Here is a 21,778-nt window from a genome sequence, read left to right on the forward strand (position 1 = left end):
ATACACGAGGGGCAACACATGCACAAGCCTGCCCATGTTTGCACATACTCAGACACACACATACATAGCCCAGGGAGACTACCACGGCAACGGCAAGGTACAAAATGTTCCCAAAGTGAGAGAAAAATTTCCTCCTAGTATAATGGGCTGCATCTTGGGGCCAGGCTAGACAGCCCATGGCCTTCAGACCGCACAAGACTGCTAGGGCAATTCACCTGGCTGTAGCATGCTGCTGCCATCACCTTCCCAAGCAGCAGCTGGTGGGGACCTGCTCCAGATGAAGGTGTGCCACCTTCCCACTAGGAAGGGGAGTCATGGTCTCTCCCTGAGGACTGCAAAATTGCTGTTTTTCTGAAGGGCAGCCTTTGTGTTGGGTGTGCCTGTTACTTATTCAGCTGGTGGAAGGTGAAGTGAGGGAGTAATGCAGTTCTGGGTCTGACCCTCCCCCTGAAGCTGGAGGCTGCTTTAACCCCTGCTCTGGGACCCCCAGGGGCCCAGATCCTCCCAGGTGAGCAAATGGACTGGAAACTGTTCCTCACATCTGTGGCTTCCCATGCCCTTTGCTAATTTCTTGCACTCCTCATTGCAGCTTTTTATTGAAATATTCCATTTCTTTAAAATCAAAAAAGGGGAGATAGCTTGATTTCCATCCATAATTACATTTGAATAACAAAACCATCCTGAAAATTAGGGGGAAAGGAGGAGAGATAAGGGTGAAGAGAGAGAAAGAACGAGCAAGTGCAGAAGGGGAAGGGAGGGATGAAGATCACTTCACGGAGAGCCAGGCAGTAATGACACTTGCTGGGAACATGAGGTCCATATGCTAAACAGAGATGCCAATTTCAGCCTGAATCAAATGATTATGTCAGTGAGAATGAGCAATGTAAAAAAGCGACAGGCTATGATGGTGGATTATCCTCCTCTCTGCTGTCCACACATTCTCTTGTGCTGTCGTAGGGAGCAACTGATGTTTGAAAAGCCATGGTTGCATCTTGCTTGTGAAAAGGTCACCTGTTCCCCTGTCTCTCCTTCCCTCCCTGACATCTGTTTCTCTAGTCAAGCCTCCACCTGTTAATCTTTTTCTAATGGGCCATCAATCAGCCCCAGCAAAGCATCCTTCCTAGAGAGAGGGGCAGGAAAGACTAGGCAGGGAAAGGAAAGAGAGATGGGCAGAGAGAAAGGTAGCGAAAGAGGAATCAAAAAACAAAGCTAAAAAAAAAAAGGTAAAATAAACTCACTGGCACCCACAAGAAGTAGAGAAGGAGAGATTTTTTAAAATGGAGTAGGAAAGAAGTAAAGGCTGGGGAAGGAAGAGCAACACAAAAGGAATGAACTCAGGAAAAAAAGAAGAGAAAAAGAGAGAGGAGCCAGCTGGAGAGGCACACTCACTGGCTAAAGGCAGATCCTGCATTGCAGACGTTTCTGGAGATACAGATAATTTGGCAGAGTGCGAAGAGCCATCAGCTGGGAGCCAGAGCTGCAGGGTGGGGGGCACCAGCGGCTGTGTCCTGTGTGGGGATGCCCTCGCACGTGGGGCAGTGTGGCCATGAGTGACAGTGGACAAGGCTGGTGGCTGGGACACGGCTGGTGTGGGGGACTCTCTCTGGCCAGGGAAGTGTGAACTTGAGGAAGGGGTCAAGCAAACAGGGAAAAAGTGGTTTTCTCCTTTTCTTTGTACCGATACATGGGATCCCCAACACAATGGCTGTGTCACCTCACAGTTGTGAGAGCTCCCCAGGCTCTCACAGACAGCTCTCAGGCATTTCTCATCAAAACCATTAGCAAGGCTTCCTCCTCCCAGGCCACCCAGTTTTACCTAGAAACTGTAAATTGAAGTGTCCACAAGGAAAAGCCTGAACTCAAGGCTGTTTTAGTCCAAGCAAAACCAGGGAACACCAGAAATCTCCCCACAAGAAGTCTGTTCATACTGCCAAGCCAGGATAGACTGGTTTACCCATCGCACTAGGAGAGAAACTTGAACAAAACTGTGGGAGCTGAGTATTGGGATGAGGAGGGTGGCTTGAAGGGGAGAGAAACCCCAGGGGGCAAAGCATGCCCAGAGACAGTATTTTAACCAGACTGGTTCACCTACTCTGCATAGGGATCTCTTTCCAATTCCATGAAACTACCTAATTCACATCTTCATGGCACAAAGTCCCTTCATCCTTAACAATGTAGATCAAATACTGAGAGTGAAATGTATAATTCAGATCTACTTCAGAGCTCCTGCCCAGTGATCAGAAACTAGAACTAGGGCAATAGAGGGCAGTGGCTCAGCTTTTTTCCTCCTTTTCAGTTTCTTACTAACTAACATTGGAGCTCTTGTGTCAGATTAGACTGAAAATGTAATTAGTCCATTATCTGACAGCAGCCAGAAACTCCTGCACTATAGGAAAGATTAAGAATATGCAGACCACCATGAAGCCCCTGCAGGAGAAGTTTCTCCTAACCAGGAGTAAATTTGCAACTGTCTAGAAACTGAAGAGTAATTTATGTAATCTATGCAGACCAGCCCTACCAAACCGTACCTGCACATCACTGCCTCTGAGAACATGAGAGAGAAATACTCCATAGAGAGGTCTCTCCAGCCTGTCCATTTTTACTCACCATTTCAAAGTCACTTGATAATAATCAGAAGAGTCATAGAAATCAGCCATGCAACATACCAACTAGCTTTTACTTACTCTAATCACCACCCCACAACCAATGCAGGATTTTGTGATGTTTTGTTATATCCTAGTTTTACAAGACTGAAGTAATGTGGTTTCATCTACCACCTCAGGGAGACTGTTCCATCATTTACTAAATGTCAGTACGATGAGCTGGCTTGGACATTTGCTGAATGTTTCTGACAAGGAGCAAATAGTAAAAAGAGAAGCAATAACTGTAAAATATGAACTTGTAGATGCAATAAATGCTGGTATAAAGGGAAATCACACAAGCTAAAGGATATGAAGGTACTGATCCACAGGGCTGGTCTAGTTAGGAAACAAGGGATCGTCTCCTGATCCACACCAGACAGACCTCATAAAGCATTGATCTGATGTACGAAGGAATACTGTAAGTAGATACTGGAGAAGATAAACCAATTTACTCAGCAATTGTCTCATTGGCTACTAATGGCAAAGAAGCTTGAGTCCAACAGGCCATTCAAGAAATATATGAGAAAGGCAGCCTGAGATATTCAGCTGGGACCAGCCTTTCGTCCTCATGCTGAATAAGGGAGAAAAGCGAGTAGCACCAGATCCTCTGTGAATATTAAAAAAAGTAAGCCTCTTAAAAGGATCCTTCTGGACAGCCACAAGCATCTAATATCTTGATTTTCTACACTGGATTTTAAAAATAGGCATTTCCAAGTAGAAGCAGATCTGAAGAACTGCAAAAACTATTTCAAGCAGGACAAAGCTTGAAATGATGGATTTTGGCTTGTGCAATGTCCCAGCAATATCAGAAGGCATAATACTGGGCATATTACACGGTATAATGCACACTGATGGATTTGAATAAACTTATCTATTTACAAGTGATAACTTGTGATAAGCTTAAGGATTAAAAATGACTCATAGCAGTGCAGTTTGTCCCAAAATGAGTTGATTTCCCTCACAAGAAATGTATGAGGAGATGGGAAGCTGCCTTAGCCACACAAACAGGACAGGACAAGGGACTGGAAGGATAAGCTAAACAAAGACAAATTCCAAAGTGATTTGGATCCAAGTAAAGTGGTTTGAGTTGCTGAGGTTGCTGGCAGAAAAACATTGTGAATATTAAACCCCTGAATTGCAAGAAACAGATAATTTTAATTCATGTTTTCCTTTCTGTTGGTGAAGGCTCAGGAATCGAAGGCAAGACTCACACATGGGCTCTGTCCCCCACGTTCCTGTGTTTCTGAGCCTGAACCTTGTGCCTGGCTCCTGCAGTCTCTCTCACCCCTTAACCTGATGGTTGGTCGGTGCTTTGGTCAGCAGGCCAGCTCACCTGTGTATAGTCCGTGAACAAGTGGAGCAGAAAGGAGCTGATGGATGTCCCATAAGCTGCCCCCAGGACTACTCAAACCTGTGACACCTTCACACATCCTCTTGCCCAGCCAGATATGTCCCCAGAGAGTGGCTGGGGTTGTGATCTCCCATGCACCAAAAAATAAAAGCTCGAGAGGTCTCTATACGCATTAGCTCTGGGCCAGGAGACATTAATATGATGAAGTAGCTGAAGCAACAGAAGCTACTTCAGTCATAGGATGGCATCACCCTGCAAATCACAGATCTCTGTGGGCAGAGGGGTTTTGCTGGATATTGTTCTGTGAAAAATTGTATTTCTGGGAGGAAAAACAACAGAAAGAAGAGAAACGAAGGAGAGAAAAGGAGGCAATGAAGCTCCAGTCTGAGATGTACTGGTAGCATGGCTTGAGGAAAACTGAAAGAGAGCAAAGGGAAGTGCAAATGCCTGTGTGCTTTTGAGTTAACTGCTGACTGAAAAGGACCTGGAATTAATGGTATGGTCTGAATATTATCATTTTTTTAAATCTTCTGTGCCAGGGAAACAGGATTCAGTATACATATTTTAGATAAACAGGCTGCACCACATTTTTCAGTTATGATCAATTTGGCTGACATCTCTTTCTAGTAGAAGCAGCATGCAGGGTCATAAGCTTTTCCTAGCTACTTATGGATAAAAAGTGATAGCATAACTTTAAGGATGTGTCATTAATAACCTACTACTCGAAACCCCAAGGCTGCAGGCAGATCCCACTCTGTTGCAGGCTGTACAAACACAGCAGAGGCGGCCTAGAAGGGCTTAAATCCTCACACACAATAGCCAGAACATGAGAATGAATTCTCTACTTCCAGCTCAAATATTCTTCTGCTAAACTCTTAATTCATGCTGTCTCCAATAAACCAAAATGAACAATGGCTCTCCCTGCTTGGTGCTCACATCTTTAAAACATCAGTGGGCAGTTTTCACACTGTCCTGGGCTTCAACCCTTAGTCATCTCTCTGCTACGTGATAAATACATTGCTCTTTTTTATCTATTTTCATGAGTCAACCCCTCCAGCCTCTTCTTCATTCTCCTCTCCTCTGAGCTCCTGCCAGTATTTTTCTGGTACTGAAGCATCCAGTGCAGTTTTGCATTCTGGGATCAAATTAAGGTTTCCCATCCTTGTATCACAAACTAGCTGGGCTTTGAAAAATGGTCTAATTCTTGGTACGTGGGTGGGATCCAGACACCTGAGGCTTCAAATACTGGCTCAGACACTGTGTTGCCTCAAACAGGGAATTTAAGATACTCTAGGTCTCAAGATACCTCCATCCTGATACAGCACAGGACAAATCTGAGTGCCTTGCTTGAACCAGACTCACTGCCTGTCTCTTTGCTGCCTGAGACTGTGTTCAGGACTAGACTCCACCTTGGCTCCAAAGCTTCAATGCAGTCAGCATCTCAGTAGTGGAGCGATCTCTTATTTTTGTGATCTGGGCAGACACGTGGAGCGCATCATGGTCACATTCAGACTGGTGGCATAGATCTGAGACATGGATGTACAGCTTGGATTCCTTTAACACAAAGTGCAGCAGAGCTACCAGCCAGCAATGCAGATGCAAGGTCATGAGCGTGCTTAACACCCTCTGAAGCTGGCTCTGCACATCACAAACTAGACACAGCCTCTGTTTCCCAGCTATAAAATGAGGGCACACAATCCTTCTCCATCTCACAAGTCTGTCATTAGGATAAAGTGCACTGCTGACTCAGAGCTGCCTGCAAACTATTGGCGTGAAAGTCAAACCTGTGCCCACACCTGCTGTCTATGTCTGACCTATCTATCACTTCTTGCTGTCAGGGCAAAGGAAAGGCTCAAGCCATCTGAGCCCCCAGAATGACTGGACATGGGAGATTGTGCCTTTCCTAGCCTTCCTGTATAGATAGACTGTGCTCAGGCATCTCTTAATTAAGCTGGAAAGGCTAGCAAGCTGATGGATTTGAATTGAGATGCTGGTGAAGTGCCTGTGACATCCCCAGAGGGCACATTAAATTAACCAAATAGACTAAGGATTCAGTAAGCTAATGAAGAGAGAAATGAGAGAGAGATATGAGGAAGATGGAAGAGACGAGGGTGAAGGAGAGAGAAGCAGATGGAAAGAGAAGACAGAGTAAAAAAGAAAAACAGAGGGATAAAAGTGAGCAGGGAGGAGGAAAAGAGAGGGATTGAAAGGAGGTGAGAGGAAAATACATGGAGACAGTGAAAGTGATTAAGTGGAGGGATAAGGAAGAAAAGACCCTGCAAGATCCTCAGGCTTTCTCCAAAGCCATGCTGGGACCATCTGTGCTGTGGCCTGGGGTCCAAATTGCTCAATCTCTGCCTCCACCGAGTTGCATCAGCTGCTTAGTGAGGCAATAACCCTGAGCAGGACTCACCAGTCCCCGCTGCCCACCCTGTGCCCTGAGGTGCCTTACCTGCTCATGGTGCTCGATGCCCATGCTGATAGTGTTCACTAGGATTGCGATCATGATCCCACGGTTGAAGTACTTGCTGTCCACAATCCCTCGAAGCTTGACCCTCACTTCTCGCCACATGTCACTGCAGAGCTTCAGCCGTCCACCTTCTTCCACCGCGTCCTCCTCCTTCTCCAGCGTTGAGGCACCCTGGTCCTCTCTGCTGCCCTCTCCCTCCTCTTCACTGGCTCCTCCATCCTCCTGGTCTGAGTCAGCACTATCCAAGACAGAGAGCCTTCGGGATGCTTCGTGCTCCCTGCTATGGCATCGGGGGCAGTTGGTAGGATCAGAGGTTGCTGTCACAGCAATGGGCTGGACCAAGCCCTGAGGAGGGCAGTCAAGAGAGTTGTGCTGCTGGCAAAGCCCTGTGGAGAGAAATGATCACTCTTAAAGGAGGCAGCTTTGAAAAAGACATCGAAACTGGGCACCTGTTTGGCTTTTGGGTATTTAGACAGGGTAACTGGGCTTTCTAGCTGTAAGGATGATTAAACACTGGCACATCATCTCAAGGGCAGCAATAAAAGCCATTGCTGTTGAGGGCTTTACACTGACTGGCTATGTCACCAAAAGGCATGGTACTGCTCAGCTGCCAGTGATTAGACTCAATGGGGGTTCACATCCATCAGAAGAACTGTTTTGTCTGATGCAGGAATCACAGCTTGAGACTCAGTAGCTTGTGTTAAGTGGGAACTAAGGGAAAAAAGATCACAAGGGCTGCTTTTGGCCTGAACTGCTACAAGTGGGGTCCGAGAACCCGCATGCTGAGCTGAACTCTCTAAATTAGGGAAGCTACATTAGCAAAGCATCTCAAGAAGCCAGAAAAGATAGCACAAGAACACTTCCTCCTGATAGTCCATGTGCTCTGAATCAGAACAGATCTCCTGACTTCAGTGACAAAACTAAGTTTGTGTTCCTTGATCCTCCAGTTGGGCCTGGAAGATCAAATGGACACTGGGGGAATGAAGCAATTAATTCATTAACACAGTCCATGAAGCCTGCAGAAACTTTTCTCCCCGCAAGTAAACAAAATGAAAGACTGAGTATGCAAGACCAGCTGAAGGAAAATCCACCTTTTTGCTTGTTAATGGGAGCATAACTTAGGAAAAGCATTGGCAGGCAGTTAATACTAACTCTATAAAACCATTTTTACAGTCATTTTTCAGCCAGGAATCCAATTTAAATAGTATCTCATGTCTAATTTTACACAACAGCATGTGCTCCCATCAAGAGAAATTGTCTCCATTGCCCTTGCAGATCAAACTGACTTCTTCAGTATTGCTCCCTTGGTTCAGGAGACATCCTATTGCAACTCTACTCTCTTTGCCTCCCTCTTGAGGTCCCACAGCCACTCAGTTTGGGAGGAGAGCTCTAGGTGACTGCTGTGTCACCGAGTCCAATCCTTAGTCCCACTCCATCATATCCCCCTAATACTTCTCTCTCCCAAACTGCTATCATCACCCTGCTATACCAGACCTGGAGCTCTTTACAAGCCTCAGCCAGTGCTTTTCATGTTATCCCATTATGGTCTCTGGGTTTCAGACCTGGGTTTCCCATGTTCCCTGCTGGTCACCCCTGTTTCATTCCCATTCTTGCTGGTCATCCCCACCTTGCTGGTCTGGTGCGCTGGCCATGGCCCCATGCTCAATGGCCAATGTTAATTCTAATTCTGGGATTTGTAGGCACAGGTCCTTTGGCAAGCTGGCACATGGAGATGCTCTCAGTTACTCTCACACTTCCACTATTGGCATTTCCAGCTTTACCCACGCAATCCTTACTGTAGTGCCTCTGGCTTTTCCTGTTCATGCCTAGCTTAGCGTCGCTTGGCTCCACGTGGCCCTGGCGCCGGCTCTGTATGCTGTTATACAGCCCAAGGGTGCGGCGTTTGGCTTTGCGCACGATGTGGCAGACATATTGGAAGATCTCCTCATAGCAGTCTCCTGGCTCCATGTAGCTGGCAACAGTGCTGGAGGAGAGGTACCGGGCCCTCTGCTCCTGCATCAGCTGGTGCTCCCGCTGCTTGGTCTCCGAGAACTGCGTGGCGATGACCACCAGACACAGGTTAATCATGAAGAAGGAGCCCACCTAGTAGCAAAGGAAAAGAAGGGACAGTCAACGTCAGCACAAAGAAGAACATGCAGGAGGGGGAATCTAAGAGGAGAGAGGAGCGGAAGGTGACTGGAGGCAGACAGAGGAATGGGAATCAGTCTGCATATGGAGATGGGATTTCAGAGGAAGTCAGGGTTGGCTGAGCTTGTTTTTGAGAACTCACTTGATGTCATTTCCATGCAGAATTTAGAACTCTGAACTGAAATTCAGGAAACACAAGCCTGACTTTTGGCTCTTTTGGCAGGCTTTGGGACCTTTAACAAGTCACTTGGAAGTTACCTGCAAAGGGTTTGATGAAAACTGGACTTTTTCTTTCCCTCTCCTTTGTGTTAAACAGAAACTGGGAGACAGAGAACTAGTTTGGTAATTTGGTTGCTTTCTCCTCTGCTTCCTCTTTTATTACTGGAAGAATCATGCACTGTCATTTATGGTCTTCAACTCTTGGAGGACATGTCAGTATTCTCGGAGCATTTTATTTATTTGTACCATTTACACCTTAATTCACCATACAGGGAGATGGCACTTTGTTTAAATGAATGAGCTCCTGAAATCAAAGAGGAGTTTACAAAAACTAAGGACTCTGAGAAGGACACTAAATAGCCTGGCAAAACAGTGCTTCCTTACTCATCTTCTATTCTTCTGATCCTTCTGATACTAGATGTATTATATTAGCTCTTATTTTATTTGTCCTCCAGCCTAGGTAGGCTTTCCATTTCAAATACAAAAACAACGACAACCTACTCCCCCAATTTCTCTAGGAGCAAAACACAATGCCCAAGTTCTTCCTATTCTCCATACAGAAGCCAAAAAGTCTACCAGGCTTATTCTACACCTTTGCATGTTCCCTTCAAGCTTCCTTTGCCTCAGTTTTCCTATCTGTAAAATGGAGCAAATATTTCTTGGTGCTGAGAGATCCGGAGGTAAAAATCTCACTCTCAGTGTTACATATTATGAAATTACAGATGAATCTCCACTAGGAGATCTATCCATTACACTTAGGATAAAACTTGGGCTTCAATATGATGAGAGTTTCATACATAAAAGGGCTGGTAACCACGTTCAAAATCATTCTCAAAAGCTATGATGCCTTGATTGGTGCCTACTCCCCGTAGAGCTCTAAGTGGCGGTACAGCATTGATAAAACGCAGAGTCTGATCTCTGAACAAGGACCACACATCCGCACTGCTCTGAAATGCACATCCACACTGCTCTGAAATGGACTCTGTGGGGCAGCCCCTAGGAGGAGAGGAAGCACCAGCTCAGGATTTCTGCTTCCCTTGGACCAGGGAGCATCCCTGCTAAGGGACATCCTCACACCGTGTTCCTCCTGTATGAACCCACACAGGACCCAGTCTCACCTCCCCATCTCTCCTTTCCAAGCAAACAGCTCTGACACAGAGCTGGATTCAGTCCTGCCCTTATCTTCACGCATGTGTCCTCCCCCATATAACCCTTCCAGCAAAGGGGAGAGGGCAAGCAAAGGTGGCAATAACCTGACCCTAACCCTCATGAATGGAAAAGGTGGAGGTTTTTTTCAGGAAGTACCCCAGCTTGTTTATCTATCCAAGCAGCCTTCCCCTCAGTGCACAGCCCTTGCCACTCCCCCACCAGCTTGCACCCTTGGTTGTCCCTTTCTCTTGCACACAGGTGCCCAGCAGCTCTGTCCAGAGGTTCCATACAGTGGCTCTCAGTATTTCAAAGGGGAGATGTCCCTGCTAGCATCTGAATAAGCCTTTGAAACATGAAGCCCTTCCCAACCAGATTCAGCATAAGGATAATAAACCATCTCAAAATAAAGGGCGCTTTTTTTTCCTCCTCGTCTCAGCACCCTTCAAAGCTGTTCCCATTCTGTTTCCCTTCATCACTGAACCCGTCTCTTCCCTCTCCTCCTGCCCATATTCAGCCTATTTTCCCTTCAGCTTCTGTATGCAGCCTTGAAAATTAAAATGATGCCTCGTTCGGATTCCTTTGCCTTCCCCCAAGATTTTCACTAGTCCATGATGTCTTGCATGTTTTCACTGATGAGAGTATGACTGGGAATCCAAACTCTTCTCTGATGCACGGTCCTGCCCTCTTCCCCCTCAGCACCACATGACACTCACATGGGCTTGCCCATTCCGTTATTTCCCTCGGCTTGCCCTGAGTGAGGCAAGGTTGGGAGCTGGACACCAGCTGTATGCTTATTTCTGGAATGCTAATTGTGGCACTGCCTGGTACTTTGCAACTTCCACCAACTCCACAAACAACAAGCGATTAAGACTTGCAACACCTTCTCTCTAGGCTACAAGCAGAGGAGCTGAGGGCAACAAGATGCCCTCAGCAGGGTCACACTGTAAGCCTGGGGTTGAATCCAGAGGGGGGTTCAGGTCTCACATCACCAAGCCCTGTCCTCACAGGCACCATTTGCTGTGATCTCCCACCAGATGACTAGATATGGCAACTAACATCCAATCCTTAAACCTCTTAGCTAGGAACATCAAACGCAAAACAAATGAGCTTGTTTAATCCTTAAGACGACAGGCAAGTCCATAAACTCTAAGGCTCTGCTGAGTCCATAAGCTCTAAGACTCTGCCTCCCAGCTAGCAGAAGGACAGTAAGGGTCCCAGATGGCTCGTAATTGAGCGATCCATCTCAGCTAGCTGAGCGGGGAGACCGAAAGTGTCTGACATGGAGTCCGACAAAGCATCTGACAGAGGCAGGAGACTATTGATTCAAAGCCCCAACACAGGAGTTCCATTCAGCCCTGAGACTGAGCTGTGCTGTGATTAAGGAGATCCTGGCCTTGTTCAGCCCAAGGCTCAATTCGTGTCTCCGCAATATCTAATAAAATCTGACTGGTGCTGGAGATGCTGACTTACTTGCCCATTATTTTTATTGCTTATGCCTGGATAACCAGCTTGTCTTCTGAAGCCTACATGTGTAAGCACAGAGCGCTTCAAGGAGGCCACTGAGTGCTGCAATGTGGTTGCAAATCTGAGAGTTCAGAAGAGCTTTCTCTAGTCCAGGTGGAGAAAGCTCTACCTGGAGCTTTGTAGCAGTGGCCAAGTAGCTGGAGAGGTGACAAAGAGACTGCTGGACCTCAAGCAGGAAGACCGAAATGAAGCACTGACCAGAGAGGTGAAAGCATGTCACCTCCCTGGTCTCTGGCAGAGGAGTAAGCTATTTACAATTTGCTGAATACTCAGAATGCTTTTACCAGGTTGTTCTGCAAGGCCACTCTGAGCGCCAGGGTAAGCCAGGACTCTTCCCCTCGGGGACCACGTCTACACAGGAGTCCTAGACCATGCTGGGAATATATCCAGGTGGTGGAGCCTTCTTTCTGCCAGATGAGCAGTAGCAGGTAATGCCCTTATGTAGATGTTTGAAGATATCTCTGTGAGGGAGGGAGAAGTCATGGATGAAAGCATAGCTCTTAAGGAAGAGGCTGCGGAGATCTGGCCCCAGATGAGTAAGTTTGAGCCAAGGCTAGGACATATGTGGAAAAGCAAAGAGTCAGGGCTTGAAGTACGACTGTCAGAGCAATCCTGCTTAGAAAACCAGGCCTTTTGACCATGGAGAAGGAGGGAAGGATAAAGGCTGGAAGGACTGTGCTTCATGAGACTTGAAGAGGGATTGTCATTTCTATAAGAAGACTCAGAGGGAAAATGAAACCAAGTGACAGCGAGTTCACGCTGTGGTGTTGCTATGTGCTGCAAAAGATGCATTACACATGCAAAGAAGGTAACAGAGAGGCTAAATACTTTCTTGATGTAACTCCACCAAAGGCAAAGGAAATATCCCACCTAGCATATGGCTCCTTTGTTCTCAGCAGTCCCTAGAGTAAGTTGAGGTTCATGTGCTCCTGTGTTTGATGGAAATAAACCTACATGGCTTCTGCAAATGAGGAGGGAGTGTCTAGAAATGTCAATGACACTCCGCAGTAAAATCTCAGGTGGAGTGTTTAATTGAGGGTTTTCAGCCACCTGCAAATTCAGAGACAAAGTTTGAATCACTGGGAATCCACATGAGGTGAGCCAGCACTAGAAGGATGCTCCTGCTTAGAAACCATAAATATGCTGACAGAATTTATGTAGTTTGGAGCAGGGTGTGAGGGGCAGTTTTTTGAACTGGCCCGCAGGAGACAGGCATGCCCACCCCAATGGTTAAACACTGACTCTGCACAGTCCTTCCTGGCTCTGGGAGAGACTGCATCTCAGGCCAGGAGCAAAGTCTGTGCCAAACTGCACATTGTACAAATCTGGGTATCCTGGCCATGCTGCTCAAAGTGAAAATGCAAGTAGGTGCTAAATGTCTATGGCGTGGTGGCAGATCTGAACAAACTTTACGGGAAATAATTGTTTTCTGAACTCACAAAAAGCAGTGGATGTTCAGTTTTCCTTTGGGAATAGAGCTGGGGGGAGCTCCCCCCCCCATCCTGTGCAACCATACCTCTGCACTGTCTCTCCTTGGGACTCTCCAGCCTCAAAGTACAAGCAGCATTCCTCAAGGTGTATTTCACCTCTGCTGTCCTGGCTCATGCTGCAGCCCACAGGGAGTAGGTCATCTTTCTGTTTTCCTCTCCTTGTCTTTCCCTTGTGATGGTAGAAGGCCAGAAGGCAGGGAGAAATCGAGGATACCATGAAGATTCAGCTTTTTCGTAAGTTCTCTGACCTGAATGGACCAGCAGATTTTTTTGTGCCACTCTGCATATGTACCGGCTGCAGAATTTCTCCCAGAAAATGGATTAAGGTTCATTTGCTCTCAAATCATTGCATGTCAATTTGAATTTAAACTAGATCCTGTGCCAGGTGAGTTTGTTAGTGTTATTGGGTGACTGCTTCTAGAGATCCTATTTCTAGGAGGGCATGGCCACACAGGACAAGTAGTAGGTGAAGAGCAGCATCTTAACCAGGTCCATTCAGCAGCCCATCCAAATGCACACAGGCTTTGGAGATACACACTGAGGTCCTTACTGGCTAAGTGACCTAGAACTAAAATTGCACCTACTGTGTACAGATTTTATACTTCCCATAATCCATCCTAGGTCTTTCCCTTCAAGTCTTGACTTTGGTCTCTATGTGGGAAATGTGCAAGAGTCTTCATAGAAACAAAACCCTTTCTTGTTAGAAACAAGATATTCCTTCCAAGAAAATGCACTTACATGTGGGAGGCTTGAGGAATGGAAGATGCAATGGCATCATGTTTCTCACCTCTCTCTCCAGGCACCAACAAACGTCCTTACAGTAAAGCAACCTTCAACCTCCACTTGTATAAATCCATGGGGCTTATAAACTGCTTATTAAGTTCTCATCACTGACACACTTCTCTCTTTCCATCCCCACCAGCCACAGGTGATCTCATACAGCCAGTTTATGTTGGACTGCTGACATTTTTGGAGCAGCAGCTCACTTTTGGTCATGGTGAGGAAGTAATTCAGCGTGACAGACCCTGAATCTGACAAAGTCTGAATCTGAGACCCTAATCCTGAGAAATCCAGGTGCTGCCAAAAGCCATAAAATATGGCTCAAGAATGACTCAAGAGCTTAAAATGTATAAAGAGACCAAGTAGGAGGGCAGATGCAGAAATGGTTTTCTGTGCTTTTGGGCCTACTGGTTTAGGGAATTTACTTTGAGAGAAGATCTGCAGATGAGAACATTATCCTACACTGGGTATATATATCTCTAGGAATCAATCCTGAGCGTATTTTTTGAGTGAAAGAGAATAATCCGCCTGACAACTGTGTATCCTGCCACTGACTCTTGGTGAAAATCAATTATCTGGGTTCCTGAGATTCCTAGAAGAAATCCAGGTAAAGTAGTTTGCTTCCCTGTATATGTGTTGACCTAACACTTGTTTTTTGTAGGCTCTTAGCTTGCAATACTGACAGTCATCAAGTCTTATACTTACGATTATCAGCAAGATAAAGTAGATAAAATTGTAGAAGGAATGGGCATCCATCACGTAGTACATGATCTCCACCCACCCTTCCAGCGTGATCACCTGCAAAGACAAACAACAAGAGAAATAGGAGGGAAGTGGGCTTCTAGAGATCACTCCTCAGTGTATACAGGCAGATACTGGCAGGGCTGTTGCAACCCAAGGAAGGTGAGAAACAACAATTCATTTCAAGGAAGCCAAATTTCCATTCCAGGAAATCAGCGTGGTACTGCTTGGTGACACTGGCATACTGTCAAAGCCTGTGAGATCATGCTAGCCCACAGCAGGAATATTTCATTAAAATAGTTCATTTCCCTGGATCACAGCAGGGGAAGACCCACAGCAGGTTTCTGTGCCCCTTCGATTGGACACCACATAGAGCCAGCGGAAAAGAAAAAAGCCACAGATTTTAGCCCCTATCTGCAATGCGTGCTGGGAATTAAAAAAAAAAAAAAAAAAAAGACTCCTTTGCTATAGTGATATGGATTGAAGGGAAAACTGGTACAAGTCAGCCTGAAGGGTGTAGCTCATTTCAGCAAGGGCCTGAAACAGCTCTATAACCCTCCTCATCTTCAGGAACACCATTCATGGTGTGTACTCTGTCTGTCCTGCCAGAGTAGTTACAAGACCCTTTTCTCTCTGCAGCTGTATCACACCCTGAAGAAACCATCACGGGAGCACAGAAAGATTGAGCTGGAAAAAAGAAAAATAGCTTGAGCCTTGTTAGGAGGCTAACTCAGTCTTACCTGAAATATCACAATCCAGGCATACCCGATGTTGTCAAAGTTGATGGCACCCTTGTGTGGGTTGGCGTTGCCTGTACGGCACACGTTGTAGTACTGGTTCCAGTTGACACACATGCCACTGATGTTGAATTCTTGCCGGACTGAGTTGTAGTAATAATAATCGTCCTTGTCCAAACAACATTCATGGCCCCGCTCCTTCAGTGGGGGTATCTCGTGACAGCCCATAATTCCATTGTCTCCCGACAGTGAGCAGATAAAGGGCATCTCATCATCTTCCTCAGGTTGGTAATAAGGGGGCAGGACAATGTCACCTTGTCTGCAAGGATAAAAAACCACAGTCATAAAGTTCCTGTAACAGACAGTTTCCCATCAGCAACACTGGTGGAGCTGGGAGCTCCCATCCTGACATAGGGACTGCACTGGGTAAGGGATTTCCATGTTTATTGCCTCAGGAGAAGGGAAGGGAAGTCAGGGCTCCCGGAAAACAGGAGATTTCCTGGGTGAGTCCCTAGTTTTCAGAGCTTTGCCTGCCATCACATCACCCCAAGCCAAATTACACAATCTGCTTGCACAGAGACGAAGAAAAGCTGGAATGCAGATATTTGCATTCTGATCACTACCCATTAGCATCAAAGCTAAATCAGATGCAGTGATATTAAGGAAGTTCATCAGGCTTTACTGTGATGTGCTCATGTATGTAACCGTTGATGGACATGTTTTATAACATTTGGCAGTGAACCTTCTGTACTTCTAAAAGAAAAAATCCAGTTCATGCATAATTAAGGTTGCACAGCTAAGCCTTAAAATCAGGAAATGCAAAGTTAAAATTGACTTAACCTTAACTTTGAATCCTCCTTGACAGTTGGCATTATGGGTGCAATGTTTCATGACAAATTCACGTGCTTTTTTCCAAATAATGCAAGCACCTTCCAAATGCATGAATAATTAACATTATCTATGCTTGCCTAGCTGGAAATGAGCTAATGATCAGGAAAGTGAAAGGTAGAGATTTTAAATTTTACATTAAACTTTACCTGGTGCATTCCTTGCAGTGCTACAATATATAACTTTCACGTTGCATGAATGCAGACTTTTTCACTAAGTGTCATTAGGAGAGAACAAGTGTTGAAGAAAAAGAAAAGAAAGTCTCTGATTCTAAACTAAGCGGGACTAAACCACAAAGACCTGTCATAACACATCCACGTCATTGGTGAACTGAGTGCCTACAGACTTCATTTCTCTGGTAATGGTCAGCCAAAGATTTTCTAGTATCTGTCACTTTGCAGGCTGTGGCCCCAATTCACTTCTCAGTTACATCAACTCTGCATGGATGTAATTACACTCATTAAAGTAGTACTACCCCTGATTTACATAAATGACAATCATCCTAAACATTCATTTTTCCCCAAGGAATATATAAACACAGTAAATGGCTGCTTTAAGCAGCTCCGACTCTCCAATTCCACTGCTGTTCTGCAGATTGTATTTTCACACTTATTTTTTTTTCCAATTTGAGATGATCTAAAGCTTCAGAATTGTTTAATCAGTCTAAACTGATCTACAGCTTCAGGTTTTTTTAAGCAGTCTAAACTGATGGGACAACTGGGATTAGTATACGGTTTTAAGAAGACCTTTTAAAGCCTGAGATCTGCTAAAGCCAGAAAGTCAACAGGAGGAGCTGTGCCCTGGAACTGGTGCTCTGCTCCCTAGGAGGGTAATCGGAGAATTCACAGCAGGCAGGAGCTTTTCCACCCCACTGTGTCTGGGGAGGAGGAGAGCCGTGCTCTGCAGGCTCCCCCTGACCCCCCCAGAATAAACCTCAGATACCTGTAATCCACCCTGTGTGGCTCCAGGCTCTCTCTGCCAGAACTGTACCCATGTTTCCCCATGGTTTTTTTGTCCCATTCAAGCAGCCATTCTTTGCTTTCAAATGCTCTCACTTCTACTAAGTCAGCTGTGGGACACCTCTCCCTACAGTCCTCTGTCCCCTCCCGATGGCACCTCCTACGTGCAATCCTACTCCTAAAGTTTTCCAATAATTTTCCCATGTCCCCCCAAAGCCTCCGGAGGTAATGCACTACTGTCCAAACAGTAACCTCAGCTCCATCTCGGAGGTGCCAAAGATGTTCCTGGAAGCATCAGGCAGCACTATGGCTTTCCGTAAGACTCCTCTGGTTGTTGTTTTTTGAAGAGGGAGCAAGTTCAGGAGAAAAATGGCATGGCTGGTGTTTCAGAGTTTCAGCTCTTTCTGGGATTAGGAGCAGCACCTTGAATCCCTGGGCACGGCTGGAGGAGTCAGCTATGCTAACCTGTGCCTTGGCCAAATCCAAATGAGCCCAGTCATCTGTGGATCATGAAGACAGACTAAAACCAGCTGCTTTTGCCCTGCCTTCCTTTCCACTGCAAGACATGGCCAACACTCTGCACAGTGTCACTCCTGTTTGGAGTAAGCGATACAGAGAGACAGGCAGCAGAAGACAAGAGAGCAGGGGAAAGGAGAGAGAAACGTCCCTGGAAGAAAGGAAGGAGACATCATCTCCCAGGCACTCACATTGTGAAGTTCTCCTCCATGAAGCAGCGGTTGCGGAGCAGCCCAGCCCACAGCTGCACCCCGATGATGCCGAAGATAAAGAAGACAAAGAAGCAGAGAAGAAGGACGTTCCCCAGCATGGGCAAGGTGTCCAGGAGCAAGTTCACAAGGATACGCATGCCTGCAGGGGGAGAAGAGAACCAGAAGGAGCAAGTGTGGGATGCATGGACAGAGAGAGAGAGAGGGAGAAAAGGAAGGAAAGGAGAAGGAAAGGAAAAGGAAAAAATGGAAAAGGAAAGGAAAATTTAGGAGGGAAAAAAAGCGCCACATGAAGATAAAAGCAAAGCATCAGAAATTAATTACTGCCCAAACCAGGCTAGATTTATGATCATTGCCCTTTCTTCTCCTAACCTCTACTGACAGGCAGCCAGCAGAGCTGCTGTGATGATGTGATCTCTTAACCCTAGGCCTCCATCTGCAGCAACAAGAAAAAAAAGGAATAAGACTTTTGGTACCATCACCTATCTCACTGATATTCCGCCTCCCCCTTCCCCACAGAAGGGCAACGGGGTGAAAACTCTGTCCAAAAGGTGCACGGCAGCTTAACAGCCTCAGACATCCCGGTCTGAAGACTGCATGCTGCAACGTGTGAGAACTGCATCAATGGTCCACGGCCAGCCTGCCTAGTGGGATGAACCTCTCCAGCACACACAAACTGGCGTTAAGTTGGTCTTCTCAGTGGCAGTCTCATCAGGGGACAGTCATGGAGACCACACTCTCCTCTCTTGTCTAGTCATCCCTCCTCAACAGGGCTGGAGCACACAGGTAGCAGGCACAGCCTGAAATGCTGTCAGCACAGCACCTCTAGCCAGTGCAAGTGTTTCCAAAATCACTTTTTTTTTTTTCATTACCTAATGAATTCTTTCTGTGGTTTTAGTTCTCCCTGGCTCTTCACCTCACACAACTACAAGTAGGGGTAAGGACAGGCTCCTTTCTCCATGGAGCTAATGACTTTTCCTCTGCTCTCCAGGGATGGCGAAAGCCTAGAAATCCTTCCAAGCATCACCGTACCGCCTTTACCCCAGCGCATACCTCATGCAGTCAACTCTCCTCACCTCCATGGAGGTCCCTCCCCCAGGGGCCCAGGGAGTTCCTTCACTGAAGATGTTCCATGTAGGCCAGCAAATAATTAGCTAATTAGGTATTTATAACCAGTTCATTACTTCAGATGGCAGTGGAAGGGGAAAGAGGAGGGGAAGATAAGATTAGGATTCTGTGACAGCCCTTTGAGGCACAAGTTAATCCCCCTTGTGTGCCCAGCGTCAAGTAATTAGCCACACAATGCTATGCATTACGCTCTATCTCTATTCCCCCAGATGCTCACATCACAGAGAGTGGAGGGAAGCGGTGCCTGGGGGGAGCATGCAGGTGTGGAGTGTATGCACACTGAAGGGAGAGGGAGAAGGGGGCCTGGTGTGGGGCATCGGACTGGTTTAGCTCAGGAGGGAAGGTTTTGGGGACGGATGAGGGTGGGAGAAACAGGAGTGGTATTTGCAGCTAGCTGATGTGTAGGAAGGAGAAGATGCTTAAGGATGGCTACGTGGGATCATGAAGGACAAGGAATAATGGCATTAGTTCTAAGGCCAGGCTGTGGAGCAGCAGCTAAGCCCTGCTTGCCTGACTGCCCAGATGTATCACTAGTCACCAGTTAAGGCAGTTTCTAGACAGTACATCAGTAACTCAGCAGTGCAGGGATGCAGCTCCAGCCACTCGCTGGGGATCGCAGGCATGCCATGAGTCACTGATAGCTTTCTGATCTGTCACCGCACAAAGCCCAACAGCATAGCCACAGTGCCCTGCTGACCTGCCAGGCTCTGGAGCAATGCTCTGCACAGCACTTTGGCTTTAAGGCCACACACCCTCACTGCAGTGCAGCGTGTTCCCAGCATTAACGCTGCTTAACAGCATGAGCTCGGTAGTTCCCATAAACTGTCCTGGTCAGTACATTAGGGAGAGCCAAGTGACATGGGAAGCTGTGCCAGCAGTGCTGCAAGAGGAGGTGATGGTTTTCAGATCAACTGATGCTAGCTCCAACTCAGAGCAGAGGTAATGGGAAGAATGAGACTGCCCTTACGCTGAAATGCAGAACAGATAGAACAGACATCCCCACCAGAATTTTACTGACAACACACTTTTTGGGTCAGAATTTGCAAAAATTGATTTTGTCCATGTTCCAAGAGAAGACAAATGACTTGCAAAACTTGCCTGCCTTTTCCTTGGAAACATCCTGCCTGCCCATACATTCTCCATCCTGACTCTCAGAGGGGCTACTGATGGTACAGGATTGTGCTATCCATAGCTCCAGGATCACAGTGATTGCCCTCATGCTAGGCCGTCTGGGGTACCTGGGCCCATAACCCAAGAACCAGCAGGTGGCCCCATGCCAGGCAGGTGGCCACCAGGCAGGTGGCCCCAGCACTTGGCATCTTTTCCACATCACAAAGAATTTCAGCATTGGTGGGTTCCATTTCTAAGTCCAAATCAAAGCCAATTTTGATTTTTTAAAAATCTCCCAGTTGAACAGAATCATTCTTCTCTGCCCATTGATGCTGACTGTGGATATGAGACTGGCTCTTCCAAAAGCAAGAACGCTGAACCTACACCCATCCAAACATCAATTGCAATTCTCCTGTGGGCCAACCACCTCTAAAACAAATCCATCATTTCACTTTGTGCAAAACTTCTTTTGCTTCCTGCCCTAAACCACAAAGCAATTGCTCTGGGAACCCATTTTTCACCAGAGGCATCAGTTTTCCATCAGGAAACAAAATGGACCTCCTCTGCTGAGTTCACCGAGTTAGTGGAGGTACTTCAACTACTACTTCCATATGGACGAAAGGCACAGTGTAAATACAAGCTCAGTACCTTTGTTCCCTCCGTTGTTAGCCTCCCCTGCTGCCTGCAATACTCATGCTGGAGTCCCTGAGCCCCATCCTCTGCTATAGCATTTTGGCAGTGTCCCTCCTGCACCTGTGCCAGCCCCTGTGGGCACTCTGGGGGGAAGCCCTCGCAGCCTCCCCATCCCCTCCTGAGCCAGCAGCCCTGCATGGGTCTGTCCACGGCTGGGGCTTTGCAGTCCCCTGGACCCAGGAAGGGACGGGCTGGTCTGGCAGCCATGCTAGGGCATCTGCTGTGGGTCACTAAGGAAGGACCCTCAGTGCCAGGCATCTGAATGCTTTCATGGGCAGGAAAGGATGAGCCCCACTCAGGCTGGACCCACAGAGCAGTGTGTTTCAGGGTCCACACAGCCTGATTGGGAGCAGGCTGCAAACAGTCCCTGGTTCTTCAAGCACTTACAAACTGTGGGGGAAAGTGTGAGAAAGGCTGAAAAGCCTAAGGATGGAGGGTGATGATTTACTGCAGACCATGGTGGCTGAGATGACAAGGTCTCTAAAGCAGCTACAGGGCAATGGAAATGGGCAGAAGGCAAGTCGGGGTGGCAGCATATTTGTCAGTGCAGCTTTGGGAGCATCCTGCCCTGGAAAACTGGGGTGCCTCTCTTTCCCAAGGGAAAGCACCAGACAAGCCCCCCTCTACAGCAACACCGGTGCATCTTGCATGACAACTTCTGGAAGGTGCTGAAAAGCCATTTGTCTGGCAAAGTCCTGCTGCTGCCTCCTTCCTACCTTCCGCCACCTCTGCCTGCCCCTCTGCCCCTTTACTTTTCTCTTGCTGTGCCTACATCTCCTCTCTGCCTCTGCGCTGCTCCACAGCGTACATGCACAAGTCTCCTGTCCTCCCTCCTCACTGCTGCCTTTCCCCACATCCCCATTTGTCCTTTAGCATTCACAGAGCAGAAGCCACACTGGCTCACAGCAAGGAGGGAATATGAAAGGGACAATGACCTTTTCTGAAGCAGCCTTTGAAAAAAGGAGACGTTCTCAGAGAAGAGAAAGGAAGAGGGGCTGGGCAGTCTGGAGGAAAAGCAGGGAGG

General features: G+C 47.0%; 1 protein-coding gene across 1 annotated transcript in view; it reads right to left on the bottom strand.

Annotated features, from left to right (window-relative positions):
- Positions 1–21,778, bottom strand: part of CACNA1I (calcium voltage-gated channel subunit alpha1 I) — a 160,036-nt gene that overhangs the window by 35,414 nt on the left and 102,844 nt on the right. Inside the window, exons 5-9 of the mRNA XM_072846159.1 lie at positions 17,806–17,965; positions 15,255–15,570; positions 14,479–14,571; positions 8,260–8,566; positions 6,446–6,849 (exon numbers count right to left, since the gene is read on the bottom strand). Of these exons, the coding sequence (XP_072702260.1) occupies positions 6,446–6,849; positions 8,260–8,566; positions 14,479–14,571; positions 15,255–15,570; positions 17,806–17,965 (1,280 nt within the window). The remainder of the gene's footprint in view (positions 1–6,445; positions 6,850–8,259; positions 8,567–14,478; positions 14,572–15,254; positions 15,571–17,805; positions 17,966–21,778) is intronic.

Source organism: Ciconia boyciana, chromosome 1 (genome assembly GCF_034638445.1).
Source record: "Ciconia boyciana chromosome 1, ASM3463844v1, whole genome shotgun sequence".
In the NCBI taxonomy this organism is placed as follows: domain Eukaryota; kingdom Metazoa; phylum Chordata; class Aves; order Ciconiiformes; family Ciconiidae; genus Ciconia; species Ciconia boyciana.